The 15,276-nt window shown below is 44.8% G+C and overlaps 1 protein-coding gene across 2 annotated transcripts; it reads left to right on the forward strand.

The window, feature by feature from the left end:
• The first annotated feature begins 4 nt into the window (after positions 1 to 4).
• LOC129865465 (telomerase Cajal body protein 1-like) lies at positions 5 to 13,093 on the forward strand. 2 transcript variants are annotated; one of them, XM_055938291.1, is made up of 11 exons: positions 5 to 192; positions 510 to 967; positions 1,187 to 1,361; positions 1,570 to 1,665; positions 1,766 to 1,874; positions 2,094 to 2,182; positions 9,718 to 9,941; positions 10,873 to 11,090; positions 11,511 to 11,614; positions 11,868 to 12,011; positions 12,304 to 13,093. In XM_055938291.1, the coding sequence occupies exons 2-11, from the start codon at positions 682 to 684 to the stop codon at positions 12,533 to 12,535; spliced, it is 1,677 nt and encodes a 558-aa protein (XP_055794266.1). In that variant the 5' UTR covers positions 5 to 192; positions 510 to 681; the 3' UTR covers positions 12,536 to 13,093. The 2 variants fall into 2 exon arrangements, with proteins under 2 accessions (XP_055794266.1, XP_055794265.1); XM_055938290.1 differs by lacking the exon at positions 5 to 192 and having other exon boundaries at positions 448 to 967.
• Positions 13,094 to 15,276: the final 2,183 nt, after the last annotated feature.

The following is a 15,276-nucleotide window of genomic DNA, read 5'->3' on the forward strand; positions in this document are numbered from 1 at the left end:
GTTCTGATGAACGTAACATGGCGGTGTCTTGTGTTTACAAATTCGCAGCATGACTTCGTGACTGCTGCTATCCAAGTCCAGTGTGCTGCTACGTTGTTGTCATTCGAATACTCTATTTCAGTAAAGAAGAGTTTCGCCTTTGCCGAAGAGGCTGTGAAACCTAATAGAAAAACCGTAAGGCCGACCAAAGAGGTAGCTAACTAACATTAGTTAGCATCGCTAGTTGTCCATCTGTAACTGTTTTCCAGTAGCTAGTTAGCTAATTGCTAAACTAGCTGTAATTTAACCAACCCTCGCATTTAATATCGTTCTAACACCGATGGCGTAATTTTGTCGATATTGTGATGTAGTGCTGAATGATTGGTGATATGTTTGTTAGCTAGCTAGATGCGTTCTATTTGACGTGTATCAATGATGTAGTGTGTTCGCATTCAATTTCTCCCTGCCAACCCCTCTACCCCTCCAATGTCCCGTGCCGTGGGTGCTGTGATGACCACAACCTCCCCCAGACTGAGACATCCACAGTGCAGGAAGAAGCACCCTAGTAGCACCTACCACACTAACGTCTGACACAGGCAGACCACCAGGGAGCCAGGATATACAACTCAGCACTGTGACGCCGGGGGAAAGAAGATTTGAGAGGAAGCACCGGAGGATAGGACGAAAGAGTGATCGAGAGAGATGTCTGGTCCAGTAGAGGGGGGTGAAAGTGGGGATGTGGCAGAAGTTGGACGGGAGGCAGAGGTGGAAAGCGAGCCTCCTCAATCAGCACCACCTCTATCCCAGGGTGAGTGCTTAGAACTGGGGGCGAATAAAGAAGAGGCCCCTCCAGCAGCTAAGCAGCCCAGGCTCAGTGGAGAGGGGTTGGGGCTGAGTCTCAGCCTGGACCCCCCTGATACACATGGAGGACCCATAGAACAGGCAGGATTGGGGCAAGAAGACTTGGCTGTACTGACCCATAATGGAGGTAAAGTTGTTACCAGTCGTTGTATTCCAGGAAAGCTTCATTCACTGGTGTGCATCTCTCTAAATATTCTAAGTCAATGCTTATCATGTGTGATTCACATTACTTGTTAAAAAAAGAAGAGGAGTTTAAGGTACAGAAGATGGGGAATATAGCCTCTAGCCTCTTGACTTGATGGAATAATAGTCTTTAATTCTTAATGTTTATCCATATCTCTTACAGAGGCCAACCAGCCAAGTGTGATGGAAGGAGGAGAAGAACACGTGGGAGCCAAAGAAGTAGAATGCCATGAGAATGGAGGTCCTTGTGAGGACCACGGCACGAGAGAGGGAGGAGAGGAGAAGGTGGAAGAGGGGGAACAGGAAAGCTCAGCTGAAAGCACCAGCGAAGGACAAAAGTATGTGAAGAATTTTAGGATTATTCTAGGTAAATACTTTAGAAGCTAAAGAATTAAGCACATGGAGATTTGAGGTTTGAAGAGCCATTTCAGCTGTGCTATTTGGGTGTCTAAACCTTTAAATTATCCATCCACTGTTTTGTTTATCCTCATCTATGTATTTCTCATGTACTGCGGCATACTCTTATCCCCTCGCTCCTATCTGCAGCCTGGGTCTCGATTTCAGCCAGAACCCCCAGATGCTGACTGGTTCCTGGGCTGAGTACTCCAGCCTCCCTGAGAACTACCTCAAGGGCTGCAAATGGTAGCTCCCTCTTAAAATATTGTTCCTTGGTTGATTACGTGGTTTAGGATCCATTTTGCTTTACAGGCTATCTGAAGAAGTAACTGTGTTAATTCTCCAGGGCCCCAGATGGCTTGTGCATCCTGACCAACAGTGCAGACAATGTGCTGCGTGTCTACAACCTCCCCCCTGAGATCTACAGCTACAACTGGGACCTGCTCACTGAGATGGTGAGGCTCCAGAGATTTAATTCACTAGAAAGCCAACCAAACGGGGAGGGATCAACCTGAATTTGTCCAATAGAAACACTTGTTTTTGTTGCAAATTGTTTTCTGTTGCGAAACGTATTGCTTAATGAATACACCACTGGGTAACTGACTGAAATGGCTAGGTTCCCCTTGGAGATCAACACAGTATTTATCTCATGTCTCCCCTTCTCTCCCCTGCAGAGTCCAGTGCTGAAGATGGCAGAGGGGGACACCATCTATGACTACTGCTGGTACCCCAAGATGAGCTCCCTGGACCCTGACTCCTGCTTGTGAGTTCAATCAATCAAACGTTATTTATAAAGCCATTTTTTTATGTCAACAGTTGTCACAAAGTACTTTAAAGATGGAATCCGCAGTATGGTTAGCAGTTCCACTGTCTGTCCCGCTTCTGTTTTGTTTTTTTGCTGACGAAGCAGAGCTGGGGAAAGTAACGCACGGCGGTCCCCTCAAAAATTGGTACATATTCAGCTGTTCTATCACGCCTGCAATGATGTCTAAGGGGGGGGGGGGGGGGGACAGTGTTCTTTGTTTGAAATAACGTCTTTGTTGTTCTAATATCGATAACGGACGTGGCAGTTTCACTGCTATGGATTCCAGCTTTAATGATTCCAGCTTTAAAGGGAGACTTCAAAATTGTTAAACACCACCACCTCAACATAAGTGAAAATGATGCATTTCAATGTTTTATTGTTAAAAGATAGAGGAAGATAAGTGTTTCCAATGACGTCATCGGTGTGATTTTGACCAATTATGAGTAGGCATTGCCTACTAATTGGTTAATGATGTCATTGGAAACACTTGATCGTTCTATCTTTTTTACTACAAAACATAGAAATTCGCCATTTTCACATATGTTGATGTTGGGGTGGTGCTGGAGATTATTCGTATCTTTCTTTATTTCCCTTTAAGCTACAGTGCCTTCAGAAAGTATTCGTACCCATTGACTTATTCCACATTTTGTTATTACAGCCTGAATTCAAAATGGATGAAATAGATTTCTCACCCATCTACACACAATACCCCAACATGTTTTTAGAAATGTATTGAAAATGAAATACACAACTATTCACACCCCTGAGTCAATACATGTTAGAATCAACTTTAGCAGCAATTACAGGTGTGAGTCTTTCTGGGTAAGTCTTTTAAGAGTGTTGCACACCTGGATTGTACAATATTTGCACATTATTCTTTTAAAATTCTTCAAGTGCTTGACAGCCACTTTCAATTCTTGCCATAGATTTATGCCAAAACTGTAACTAGGCCACTCAGGAACATTCAATGTCGTCTTGGTAAGCAACTCCAGTGTGCATTTGTCCTTGCGTTTTAGGTTATTGTCCTGCTGAATGGTGAATTTGTCTCCCAATGTCTGTTGGAAAGCAGTCTGATCCCAGGTTTTCCTCTAGGATTTTGCCTGTGCTTAACTCTATTGTGTTTGTTTATTTTTATCCTAAAAAAACTCCCCAGTCCTTGCCGGAGAAAAGCATGCCCATAACATGATGCAGCTACCACTAGGGCTGCGGAGGTCATGAAATTGTGTCAACCGGTTATTGTCTCGCAAAAGCCTGCCGGTCTCACGGTAATTGACCATTAATGAACATAAACGCGTTTATCTCCAGGCCTCCGCACATGCACGCCGCAGATGCCCCTTTTGGAACATCTACATTTTAAAGAAAGTATAATAAATCAATTTAATATACGCCATCAAAATAAGTCCATTATTTATTTTAGCCATGTCTAAAGAAACATGATATTAAGAAAAAGTATTTGAGAAGAACGCAGTAGGCCAACTCATATTCTGTTTTCTGGCTATACGCCAAACCGTAGAAAGGATATTTTTCCCATTCCAGAGCGAGAGTACACGTGTGTCTATGTTCAGCGTAAAAGTGATCATTTGGAACGGGTCCTATACACTAGATTTAGAGTTATTTGGCAACTTTAGTTGTGAATGATGATAACCTTAGAATGTCGTAGAAATCAAAAGATATATGGGCTACATGGTGCGACTACAGGCTATTGAGGATTTGAGGAAGTTACAAAAAAAGCTTATGCTCTGTTCCTTGCCTCAGGCTGCACACGCTGTTCTCATCAAGTGATCGTGTTTTCACCCATCAGACTGTCAATTTAATCTTGTAAATAATAATTAGTTGCAAGTTAATAAGGCTCATTATCAAATTCACTCATGGCTACTCCGGTTATTTCGCCCCGTGACAGGTGTTATTCCGCTCAAACGCCGTATGCCATGGGCTTTCCAACCCTGTTCCTGCAGCTACCCAGTGCTTCATTTGGGAAACTAAGTGAAATCAATTCGGGAACATCGATAGTAACATGTTTTCCCAATAACAAAATATTTCATTAAATTGTTGACAGCCCCTATCTCTGCATACTGGAGAAAGGCATGAAGAAGAGAGGGGTGGAGATGGAAACACACAGTGGCACCTCTAGCACCAGGGTCAGCGCACTCTCAAATGTTGTTTTTTGACATCATTGTAAGCCTGCCACATACACACTATACGATCCATTTATTAAACATAAGAATGAGTGTGAGTTTTTGTCACAACCCGGATCGTGGGAAGTGACAATCAACTCTTATAGGACCAGGGCACAAATAATAATAATCAAATATTTTGCTCTTTATTTAGCCATCTTATATATAAAACTATTAATAACTCACCACAGGTTAATGAGAAGGGTGTGCTTCTGCACGTAACTTTGCAATGTTGGGTTGTATTGGAAAGAGTCTGTCTTAAATCGTTTTCCACACAGTCTGTGCCTGTATTTAGTTTTCATGCTTGTGAGGGCTGAGAATCCACTCTCACATTGGTAAGTAGTTGCAAAGGGCATCATTGTCTTAACAGCACGATTTGCCAAGGCAGGATATTCTGAGCGCAGCCCTATCCAGAAATCTGGCAGTGGCTTCTGATTTAAATAAAATTTTCATAGAACCACTTGTTGCGATTTCAATGAGGCTCTCTTGTTCAGATATTGGTAAGTGGACTGGAGGCAGGGCATGAACGGGATAACGAATCCAGTTATTTGTGTTGTCTGTTTCGAGAAAGTACCTGTGTAATTGTGCACCCAGCTCACTCCGGTGCTTTGCTATGTCACATTTTACATTGTCCGTACACTTGAGTTAATTTGCACACAAACAATCATTCAATGATGGAAAGACCTGTGTGTTGTCCTTGTTAATGCAGACAGAGAAGAGCGCAGACTTCTTAATCATAGCCTCAATTTTGTCCCGCACATTGAATATAGTTGCGGAGAGTACCTGTAATCCTAGATTCAGATCATTCAGGTGAGAAAAAACATCACCCAGATAGGCCAGTCGTGTGAGAAACTCGTCATCATGCAAGCAGTCAGACAAGTGAAATTTATGGTCAGTAAAGAACTTTAAGCTCTTCTCTCAATTAAAAAAAAAAAGTGTCAATACTTTGCCCCTTGATAACCAGCGCACTTCTGTATGTTGTAAAAGCGTTACATGGTCACTGCCCATACAATTGCATAATGCAGAAAATACACAAGAGTTCAGGGGCCTTGCTTTAACAAAGTTAACTATTTTCACTGTAGTGTCCAAAACGTCTTTCAAGCTGTCAGGCATTCCCTTGGCAGCAAGAGCCTCTCAGTGAATGCTGCAGTGTGCCCAAGTGGCGTTGGGAGCAACTGCATAGCCCCGTTGGAAAATCTTTATGCACTCTTTGAAAATATGAATCACATTTTTTTTATTTGTCGTACCCCCGACAGCATTGCGCAAGTCACATAGGGCGGCGCGCAATTGGCCCAGCGTCGTCCGGGTTTGGCCAGGGTAGGTCGTCATTGTAAATAAGAATTTATTCTTAACTGAGTTGCCTAGTTAACTAAAAAAAGAAAAAAATCTAATTGTATTTGTCACATGAGCTGAATACAACTGTGAAATGCTTACTTACAAGCCCTTAACCAACAATGCAGTTTTAAGAAAATACCCCCAAAAAAGTAAGAGCTAAGAATAACAAATAATTAAAGAGCAGCAGTAAATAACAATAGCGGGGCTATATTCAGGGGGTACCGGTACAGAGTCAATGTGTGGGGGCACTGGTGTTGAGGTAATTGAAGTGACATATACATGTAGGTAGAGTTATTGAAGTGACTATGCATAGGTAACTCAGTGCTTTGTAGAAGCACCTTTGGCAGCGATTACAGCCTCGAATCTTCTTAGGTATGACGCTACAAGCTTGGCACACCTATATTTGGGGAGTTTCTCCCATTCTTCTCTGCAGATCCTCTCAAACTCTGTCAGGTTGGATGGGGAGCATCGCTGCACAGCTATTTTCAGGTCTCTCCAGAGATGTTCAAGTCCGGGCTCTGGCTGGGCCACTCAAGGACATTCAGAGACTTGTCCCGAAGCCATTCCTGCGTTGTCTTGGCTGTGTGCTTAGGGTCGCTGTCCTGTTGAAAGGAGAACCTTCGCCCCAGTCTGAGGTCTTGAGAGCTGTGGAGCAGGTTTTCATCAAGTATCTCTCTGTACTTTGTTCCGTTCATCTTTCCCTTGATCCTGACTAGTGTCCCTGCCACTGAAAAACGGCAGCATGATACTTCCCTCACCATTCTTCACCGTAGGGATGGTGCCAGGTTTCCTCCAGACGTGACGCTTGGCATTCAAGTCAAAGAGTTCAATTTTGGTTTCATCAGACCAGAGAAACTTGTTTCTCATGGTCTGAGAGTCCTTTAGATGCCTTTTTGCAGACTCCAAGTGGGCTGTCATGTGCCTTTTACGGAGGACTGGCTTCCGTCTGACCACTCTACCATAAAGGCCTGATTGGTGGAGTGCTGCAGAGATGGTTGTCCTTCTGGAAGGTTCTCCCATCTCCACAGAGGAACTCTGGAGGCTGTCAGAGTGACCATCGGGTTCTTGGTTACCTCCCTGACCAAGGCCCTTCTCCCCCGATTGCTCAGTTTGGCCAGACGACCATCTCGAGGAAGAGTCTTGGTGGTTCCAAACTTCTTCCATTTAAGAATAATGGAGGCCACTGTGTTCTTGGGGACCTTCGAAGCTGCATACATTTTTTTGGTACCCTTCCCCAGATCTGTGCCTCGACCCAATCCTGTCTCGGAGCTCTACTGACAATTCCCTAATTTTGTATTATTCTGTACGTAAATCTGAGACGATCCATTTAGTATAATGTTTTGGTATGTATTAAAATTGTTTGCCCATGATCCATTTTTGTAGGTTATGTTACAATTTACAATTCTTATTATACGAATTTGCAAAACGTATGGTATGTTAGGAATTCTGGCTAGCTGGCTAATGTTAGGTTAAAGGTTAATGCATGTGCATAAGAGGAGATAACCATGACTCAACGGTCAACATTTTTACTGCGGACATTTTTTATTTAACTAGGTAAGTCAGTTAAGAACAAATTCTTATTTACAATGACGGCCTACCCCGGCCAAACCCTAACCCGGACAACGCTAGGCCAATTGTGCGCCGCTCTACGGGACTCCCAATCACAAATGGTTATGATACAGCCTGGAATCGACCAAGGGTCTGTAGTGACACATCTAGCACTGAGATGCTGTGCCTTAGACCGCTGCGCCACTCGGGTGCCCGAGTGACTCATGACTGCCAGTGTGGTGGTAATACAGTCACTACAACAGCCCTAGCCACCACCATCCTTCAATATATGAAGAGTGGTAGTCAGTGTTGTGTTGAATTTGCCCCAAACGCAATGCTTTGTATTCATGATATAAAGTTAATTTCTTTGCCACATTTTTTGCCGTTTTAATTTAATCCCAGAGAAGTTTCCTTAATCTACGGCAACTGAGTTAGGAAAGACGCCTGTATCTTGCTAATGACTGGGTGTATTGATACACCATCCAAAGTGTAATGAATAACTTCACCATGCTCAAAGGGGTATTCAATGTATGCTTTTATTTTCACCCATCTACCAATACTGTAGGTGCCCCCCTTTGCGAGGTATGGTTGAATAGTGTTTGAAAACGTATTGGCTATTTGTTTGGAACTCCCAAGAAGTTACATATTGCAGCTTTAACAGAACTGTTTTTAAAGGGCCTTTTTTAAAGCACTGTAATTATTATGACCCCGTCCGTGCTGTGGCAAGCTGAGATCAATGTTGCCCAGCCGTTACCGTGGAGAATGCCATTGTTACGGGTTGGTAAGGAGGCCTCCTTACCAACAGCGCACACCGCTTAACCCCTCCTCACACTGCCTCCGATGGTTCCTCTCTGATCAGTGCCCAGCGTGGGTTGTGGTCCACCCCACGAAGCAAGGAAAGCAACATATCCTCTAGACTAGAAGAAGGAGGGGGAATGAGAAAAAGAGAGGGGTCATGGGGTGGAAGGGGGACAGTACACAAGGACTGCAGGATCAAACCATAAACAACACGGAACGGAGAACATTTCTTCACCGCAAGAAGAATTGGAGGGAATGAGGAAAAAAGGAAAGGGAGTTGACGAAAGAGAGGGGGGAGTGGAGGATGAGAGCATGAACGACCCAAGGAGATGATTGTCTGAGGGATTGAGAGCAGGACCCTGAGAGGAGCCAGGGTAACGGGGACGAGGATGATAGTCGGGGCTGACACCCCATGTGAACTCCATCTGTGTGTGTTCAGACAGCATGATGTTTTGTCTGGTGGTGTTGAGGGTTACGGAGTGGAGTCAGTCAGGTGGGATGACGTGGCCCTAACGTTTCCTAAACATTTGTTCGGGGAGTCAAATGAACCATCGAAATATACGTTTAGAAGACATCATTGCATCATGCTCACAGGTGGACAAGGGGTACTCCTGTTTGGGTGTCTGGGGAATGTACTAAGATCTGATTGGTAGATATAGTAAAAAACATCACATCATTTACAAACATGTGGTGAGGGTCTGTGAGGGGCAGTGGGATTCTTGGCTGTTTTTTGTCATTGAAGTGCTTCTGTTTAAAGTATCCCCCTCTCCCTCACTTTTCCCCACCCCATCTTTCTCCCTCTCTCTTTTTGTCTCTCCTCTCTCCCAGCTTTCCCTCCTCTCTCACGCTTTCCCTCCCGCTCTCTCTCACGCTCTCCCTCCCTCTTTCCCTCCCGCTCTCTCTCACGCTCTCCCTCGCTCTTTCCCTCCTCCCTCTTTCCCGCTCTCCCTCCCTCTCTCTGCCTAAAGCCATGCTCTGTACCCTCCCGTAGAGTGTAGAATGGTCACTGGTGTTTCTCCTTTGAATTGCTTTCTGGGCCGGCGTCCAGGCTAGCTGTGTTGTACCATTATAATGAGGGGATTCCCAACAGACAGAACAAAGACACAGTGCCATAAGAGCACTGAGCCGCCCAGGCTAATTTCCTCTTGGCTAATTGAGCCTCAGTTCAGACAGTGATATTTAAGCGTTTGTGTTGGGCTGTTAGGTTCCCCCCCCCCGCAGTTATGTTAGTTGAAAAGCCATACAGTATGTCTCTTTGTTGATGGCTCGTTTTTTTTTGTCCATTATAAAGCAACAAACTGTTACTGAATAGATAAGAGGGGCTGAATGAAATTCAAACTGAAATAGTGACTGGGGAGTGAAGTAGTGAAATGTCCTCTCTGATGGATCTGGCACAAAGCAGTGTCTGTGTGTCTGTTTTTCAAGGGAGATGAAAAAATGACTCTTCCTTTGTCCTGTTGTGACCCACACTTGTTTCCTTTCTTCCTCCATTATTTCCCTCAACCTCTTCTCTCTCTCCACCCATTTCTTTTTCTTTTCATCTTTCCATCCATCCTTAACTTCCCTCCATGTCCAATATTTTTGTCTCCAACCATCCTTCTCCATCCATCCTTTCCTCCATCTCTCCCTCTCCTCCAGTATAGCCAGCAGCAGTCGTGATAACCCGGTCCATATCTGGGATGCGTTCTACGGGGACCTGCGTGCCAGCTTCAGGCCCTACAACCATCTGGACGAGCTGACCGCAGCCCACTCCCTCTGCTTCTCCCCGGACGGATCACAGCTCTACTGCGGCTTCGACAAGACAGTGAGGGTGTTCTACACAGACAGGCCTGGACGAGATTGTGAGGAAAGGCCCACTGTAGGTTAGTAGAGTAGATAAGGGTTTCCCGAACTCGATCCGGGGCTGGGTGCACGTTTTAGTGTTTTTTTGCCCTAGCACTCACTATACATTGGATTTAAAATAACCAAGTCATTATCAAGCTTTGATTTATTTGTATCAGCTGTGTAGTGCTAGGTCAAAAACAAGAATGTGCACCCCATGTTATTTGCTCTTTCATTCTTTACAGTGTAGACAGAGTAATATCTGTTATCATTTGTAATATCAGCTATAAATGGGCCAAGGTAGCCTAGTGGTTAGAGCGTTGGGCCAGTAACCGAAAGGTTGCTAGATAGAATCCCCGAGCTGACAAGGTTAAAAAAATCTGTCGTTCTGTCCCTGAACAAGGGACACTGTTCCTAGGTCGTCATTGTAAATAAGAATTTGTTCTTAACTGACTTGCCTAGTTAAATTTTAAAAAATAAACACGGGATCCTGGGAAGTGCAGTATTTTTCTTTCAAGTTATCAAATAATTCCAACGCAGCTGCATCAAATGATCTGATATGCATCCCACTCTTTCCTTTGGTATAAAGAAACCCCTGTATATATCCCAAAGCCCCAGGGCAGTGGTTAGGGACATTGCCCTGTATAGGGTGCCGTCTTTCGGAATGGATGTTAAACGGGTATCCTGACTCTGTGGTCACTGAAGATCTCATGGCACTTATCATAAGAGTAGGGGCACTTATCATCCTCAGCTTCCAACTGGCTCATTTACCCCCCCACCCCCTTCTCTCCCCTGTAACTATTCCCCAGGTCATTGCTATGAATGACAATGTGTTCTCTAAAATAAGGGTAAAGTAACAACATATTTTCCTAGATTTATAACCCATTAGTTATACCAGCAGCGCAAACCGAACCGGTCCTTAATATGTTGATCTGAACCCATGTGGACGCTGAGTGTGTGTTCTCTCTCCAGTGAAGAAGCAGGGTCAGGGTCAGAGTGGGATCATCTCCTGCATGGCGTTCAGCCCGTGCCAGTCTGTGTACGCCTGTGGCTCGTACTCCCGCACCGTAGGCCTCTACTCCTGCCAGGACGGCTCTCAGCTGGCCCTGTTGCCGCCCAGGCACCACGGGGGCATCACACACCTCACCTTCTCACCCGACGGGCACTACCTGTACACCGGGGGTCGCAAGGTGACCGAACGCAAACACAACCTCAAAGGGAGACATGGGGCTTGAAAAAGTAGTCCTTTTTAAACAGACCACTCAGAGGGAGATTTGGGTAGGAGGAGCACAGTGTCACAGTGGAGAACGTGGTGGTTCTCTCAAACACATACTGTATTTACACACTCATACACACATTCACTATCAGAGTTATTATTGCTCTTGTACGTTTTGAGGTGTTTGAAGTGTGTGTGTTTAACTATTGGTCCACACAAGAATAGTATACAAACATTTCACCAACTGGGGACATTTTGTTGGTCCCCTTAAGGTCAAATGCTATTTCTAGGGGGTTAGGGTAAGAGTAGGGGTTAGGGAAAATAGGATTTTGAATGGGACTGAATTTTGTGTCCCCACAAGGTTAGCTGTACGTGACTGTGTGTGTGTGTGTAGGACCCAGAGATTCTGTGCTGGGACCTGAGGGACCCGGGAAAGATTCTGTTCTCTCTGAAAAGGAATGTAGCCACCAACCAGCGGATCTACTTCGACCTGGACCCGTAAGTCCCTGCATCTCGTCTTCCTGCTACTCTCACAGCTAACTGCAGCCCGCCAATGCCCCCTGTCCCGTTCCACCATTTGAGAAACCCTTGACTTAGTACCTAATACCCTTTCACCCTTTATCTACTCTTCATATTATGCTCTTCATAACTTCATAACATAGTTATACTCTTCATAACTGCTCTTCATATTATACTATCTCTCGGTCTGTCTCTGTGTGTGTCGTTGTTAATGCTGACCGTGTGCGTGTAGGTCTGGCCGGTACTTGTTGAGTGGTGATACAGAGGGGGTGGTGTCAGTGTGGGACACCCTCACAGCTCCCCCCGATGGTAACCAGGAGCTACTGCAGCCTCACCTCCACTTCCAGGCCCATAGGGACTGCACCAACGGCATCAGGTAGGCTTTACCAAACCAAAAGTATTTATAAAGCCCTTCTTACATCAGCTGATGTCTCAAAGTGCTGTACAGAAACCCAGCCTAAAACCCCAAACAGCAAGCAATGCAGGTGTAGAAGCACGATTTTATTAACATTGTTTGACTGCTGAATCGATTTAATATACTAAATAAATCGATTTTTAGAAGTGGTCTCCCACTTGCTGTTTGGGGGCAGCAATGTATTTGTCATTTCAATATGGCTCATATTTTCTCTCAATGCCCCGTCTCTCTCGTCCCTCCATTCTCCCCCTAGTGTCCACCCCTTTATGCCGTTGCTGGTGTCGTCCAGCGGGCAGCGCCAGTTCCTCTCTCCGGGGGACAGTAGCGATGGAGACTCCTCGGGCTCTGAGGGAGATGTCGTGATGTTATCACCTACCCCAGAGGTCAGACAGGACAACGCTCTGACTGTGTGGTGGGCCGGACCACTTAGCCCAGCCAACGAGGGGGCACAAGAGGAACCACCGCCAGTGGTGGTGATTGATTGATTCTGAAGTAGCCCAGTTCAAACCCCCCTCCTCTGGACTGAACCAAATGTCAAACTGCCAATATAAGAAAATGTAGTAGTAGTACTTATTCTGTTTAACAGTATGGCAATCAATATATTGAGTTGTCCCTTGGATTCAGCGAATTACAGTTTCCCCAGTCTCGAGGCCAAGATACAAACTATTGTGAACGCTAACACGCTAACACGCTATTACAATTGAATGGTAATGTGCTACTATGCTAGCAGGGAGCTTACCAATTCCAAACCAAATGTAATTGTAAAACCTCTCAGGTTCAGATGACCACCACAGCCAGACCAGGCCCTGTGTGTTGGGTTGAATGTACATCAATCTACCTTCCACTCATATGTTGCTCTACGGGAGTGTTCTGTTTACCTCGTGTTAGTCTTTTTTTATTGTTGTAAGTGCCAAGCTGGTGGCATCGCTATACATGCATCAGTAAATGTATATTTTTGTAAAGCCATGGTGAATATTGTAGTTTCTGAATGTATTAAAATCGGTAAGCAGTTAGCATAATTGCTGTAACCACAAACAGACGGATACCGCAAACGTCTTTTTTAAATTTTTATCGTGAACGAGATGACAGACCAACACAAACGTCGGTCTGTACTTTTTCTATTCCTTTCCCAGCGAGTCAACATGACACCTAGCAAGTGATCTACTGCGCACAGCCGATGTTCGTGCAGCCTTAGTCCTACAAGTTCTTGGGGTAAAATGATTAACAATATTTGTATAGGAAGAACGGTTGTGTCGTAGCACAAGTGATATTGTTTGTAAAGTAACCTACTAAATGCTTTTTTTGCAAGTTCTCCGTTGCTGGTTGCGGGTGTAGTCTGACTGCAAATCCAGGGAAACCACTAGAGGGCAAACTAACTGCAGGTGGATTATCGGTTTCACACAGAAACCTCAAATGATTTGCCTTTTCTTGTGTCGGTATTATGCTGAAGCTGAATTAATGTGTTGTAAAAAATCTGTTCTATTTTGTCTCTATATTTAGTTATTGTAGAATAAGCTATTCTAACAAGCCCAGGGGACTATATATATTTGTTTTCTGAGAAGGATCTGTCATATACCTTTAGAGCATACCCTCAAACAAATGCACACAGACGCATGTTGTAAAACCACGGGTATAAGTAGAGCTAAGTGCCAAATTGGAGAGCGACACTGTTGTGTTGTGAAAGTTGCTAAGCAACCGTCTTAGAATAAGTGAAGGGCCTAGGGAGGGTGAAGTGGGGTACAAGACGGAGAAGGAGCGGGTGAGAGAGCGTTCGTGCCGAAAGGGAGAGAAATTGTCAGTGCTCTATCGGGTATGATCTTCACACAGACTAACAGTGAGCTAGCTGTGCTATATCTAACTAGCCGAGAGTCTTCTTTTAGGAGTCTGGGGGTATTTTTAGGAGTCAAACAGAGAATAGGGAGAGTGTAATCCTCATCTATCCAGCCGATGCTCGTTAGTAAGAAGGGTGTGATCTTCTGTTACCAGTCTAGGGGTGTCTGTCCTCTGTTAGGGGTTGAGAGCACGTCTGACATGGGGCTTCTACAGAGGATGCAGAACAAGACCAGCCTCTACACACATCCTGGGTTAGACTCAACAATGCAACACTCAAACCATGCTTTGTGTACGCAACTTCCACTAACGATGGAATGTAGGATAAGGTACTTCAGTCCAAGATGACACGTTTTCTGTATTCTCTTTTTTTCACGTCTAGACAGCCTCCATAAAAAACTGCAAACAACACGAGACGTTTAGCTATGTCGTAATTCTACCTTCGTTCCAAGACACCTTTTTAATGTTATTGTATTTTCTTGAGTGTTATTTACTTACAATTGCACAGAGTATTTGGTTCCATTTCTGATGAATCGTTCCCCCCACCCCCCACTCTCTGCCTGCCTCCGCGCTCTATCGTCAGTCAGAAATGCTTTTCCTCCAAGTGGGGAATATCAAGCAAGTAGCAATGTAAAATAATGGCATTTTGAAAGACATTTGTAAACAATTATTCAAATGACCGTCCGCTGTTAGAGCAGTAATCTGAGGGAGAAAGCACTCGGAGAACAAACACACACATCAGTTTGACCAGGGGTAATTCAGCATGGAGAAAGAGGATGACATCTCTGGAGGCAGAATTGTAAATGTGTGTGTAAGCTGGTGTTTCATGTTACTCTGCTCTCTAGCTGCTCCACTCTTAAAGGAAGGAACATGTTTTCGGGGCATGGGAGGAGGGAAATGGAGGGAATAGAGCTTCTGCCACTGAGGGCTTGTGTCATCGATGTCACACTTAAGTTGTTTTCCTCCGAATGGAAAATATCCAAGTGTGGTTCAGTGGCAGGGGTGAGATAAAGGGTCCTGTGGGGCTGCAATATGCACAGGCTTAGTGTGCTAATGTCGGGCTGGAACAAAACCCTGCACTAATAACTGCACTCCAGGACCAGAGTTAGCTGACCTTGTTCTGTGTTGGCTGTTTCTCTCTCCTTCCACCTCCACAAGCCCCAGCCGGGACCCAGGGCCTCTTTCTCTCCCCATTTGGAGCAAACTAAGGTGGGGTCCACACAGAGGTAGCCTCCCCCCCTCCCCGATGGAGGTGTTTCTGCAGAAGGCGGAGGAGGATAAAGCAAACGTCCTAAATCAACAGGTGGTGGTAGATCACACACCAAGAAGATAAATCATGGATGGACCATTTATCTTTCAATGATCAAATCAAGTTAACACATTTAATAGCCCGTCA

The sequence above is a fragment of the Salvelinus fontinalis genome, chromosome 11, assembly GCF_029448725.1.
Source record: "Salvelinus fontinalis isolate EN_2023a chromosome 11, ASM2944872v1, whole genome shotgun sequence".
NCBI classification, from domain to species: Eukaryota; Metazoa; Chordata; class Actinopteri; order Salmoniformes; family Salmonidae; genus Salvelinus; species Salvelinus fontinalis.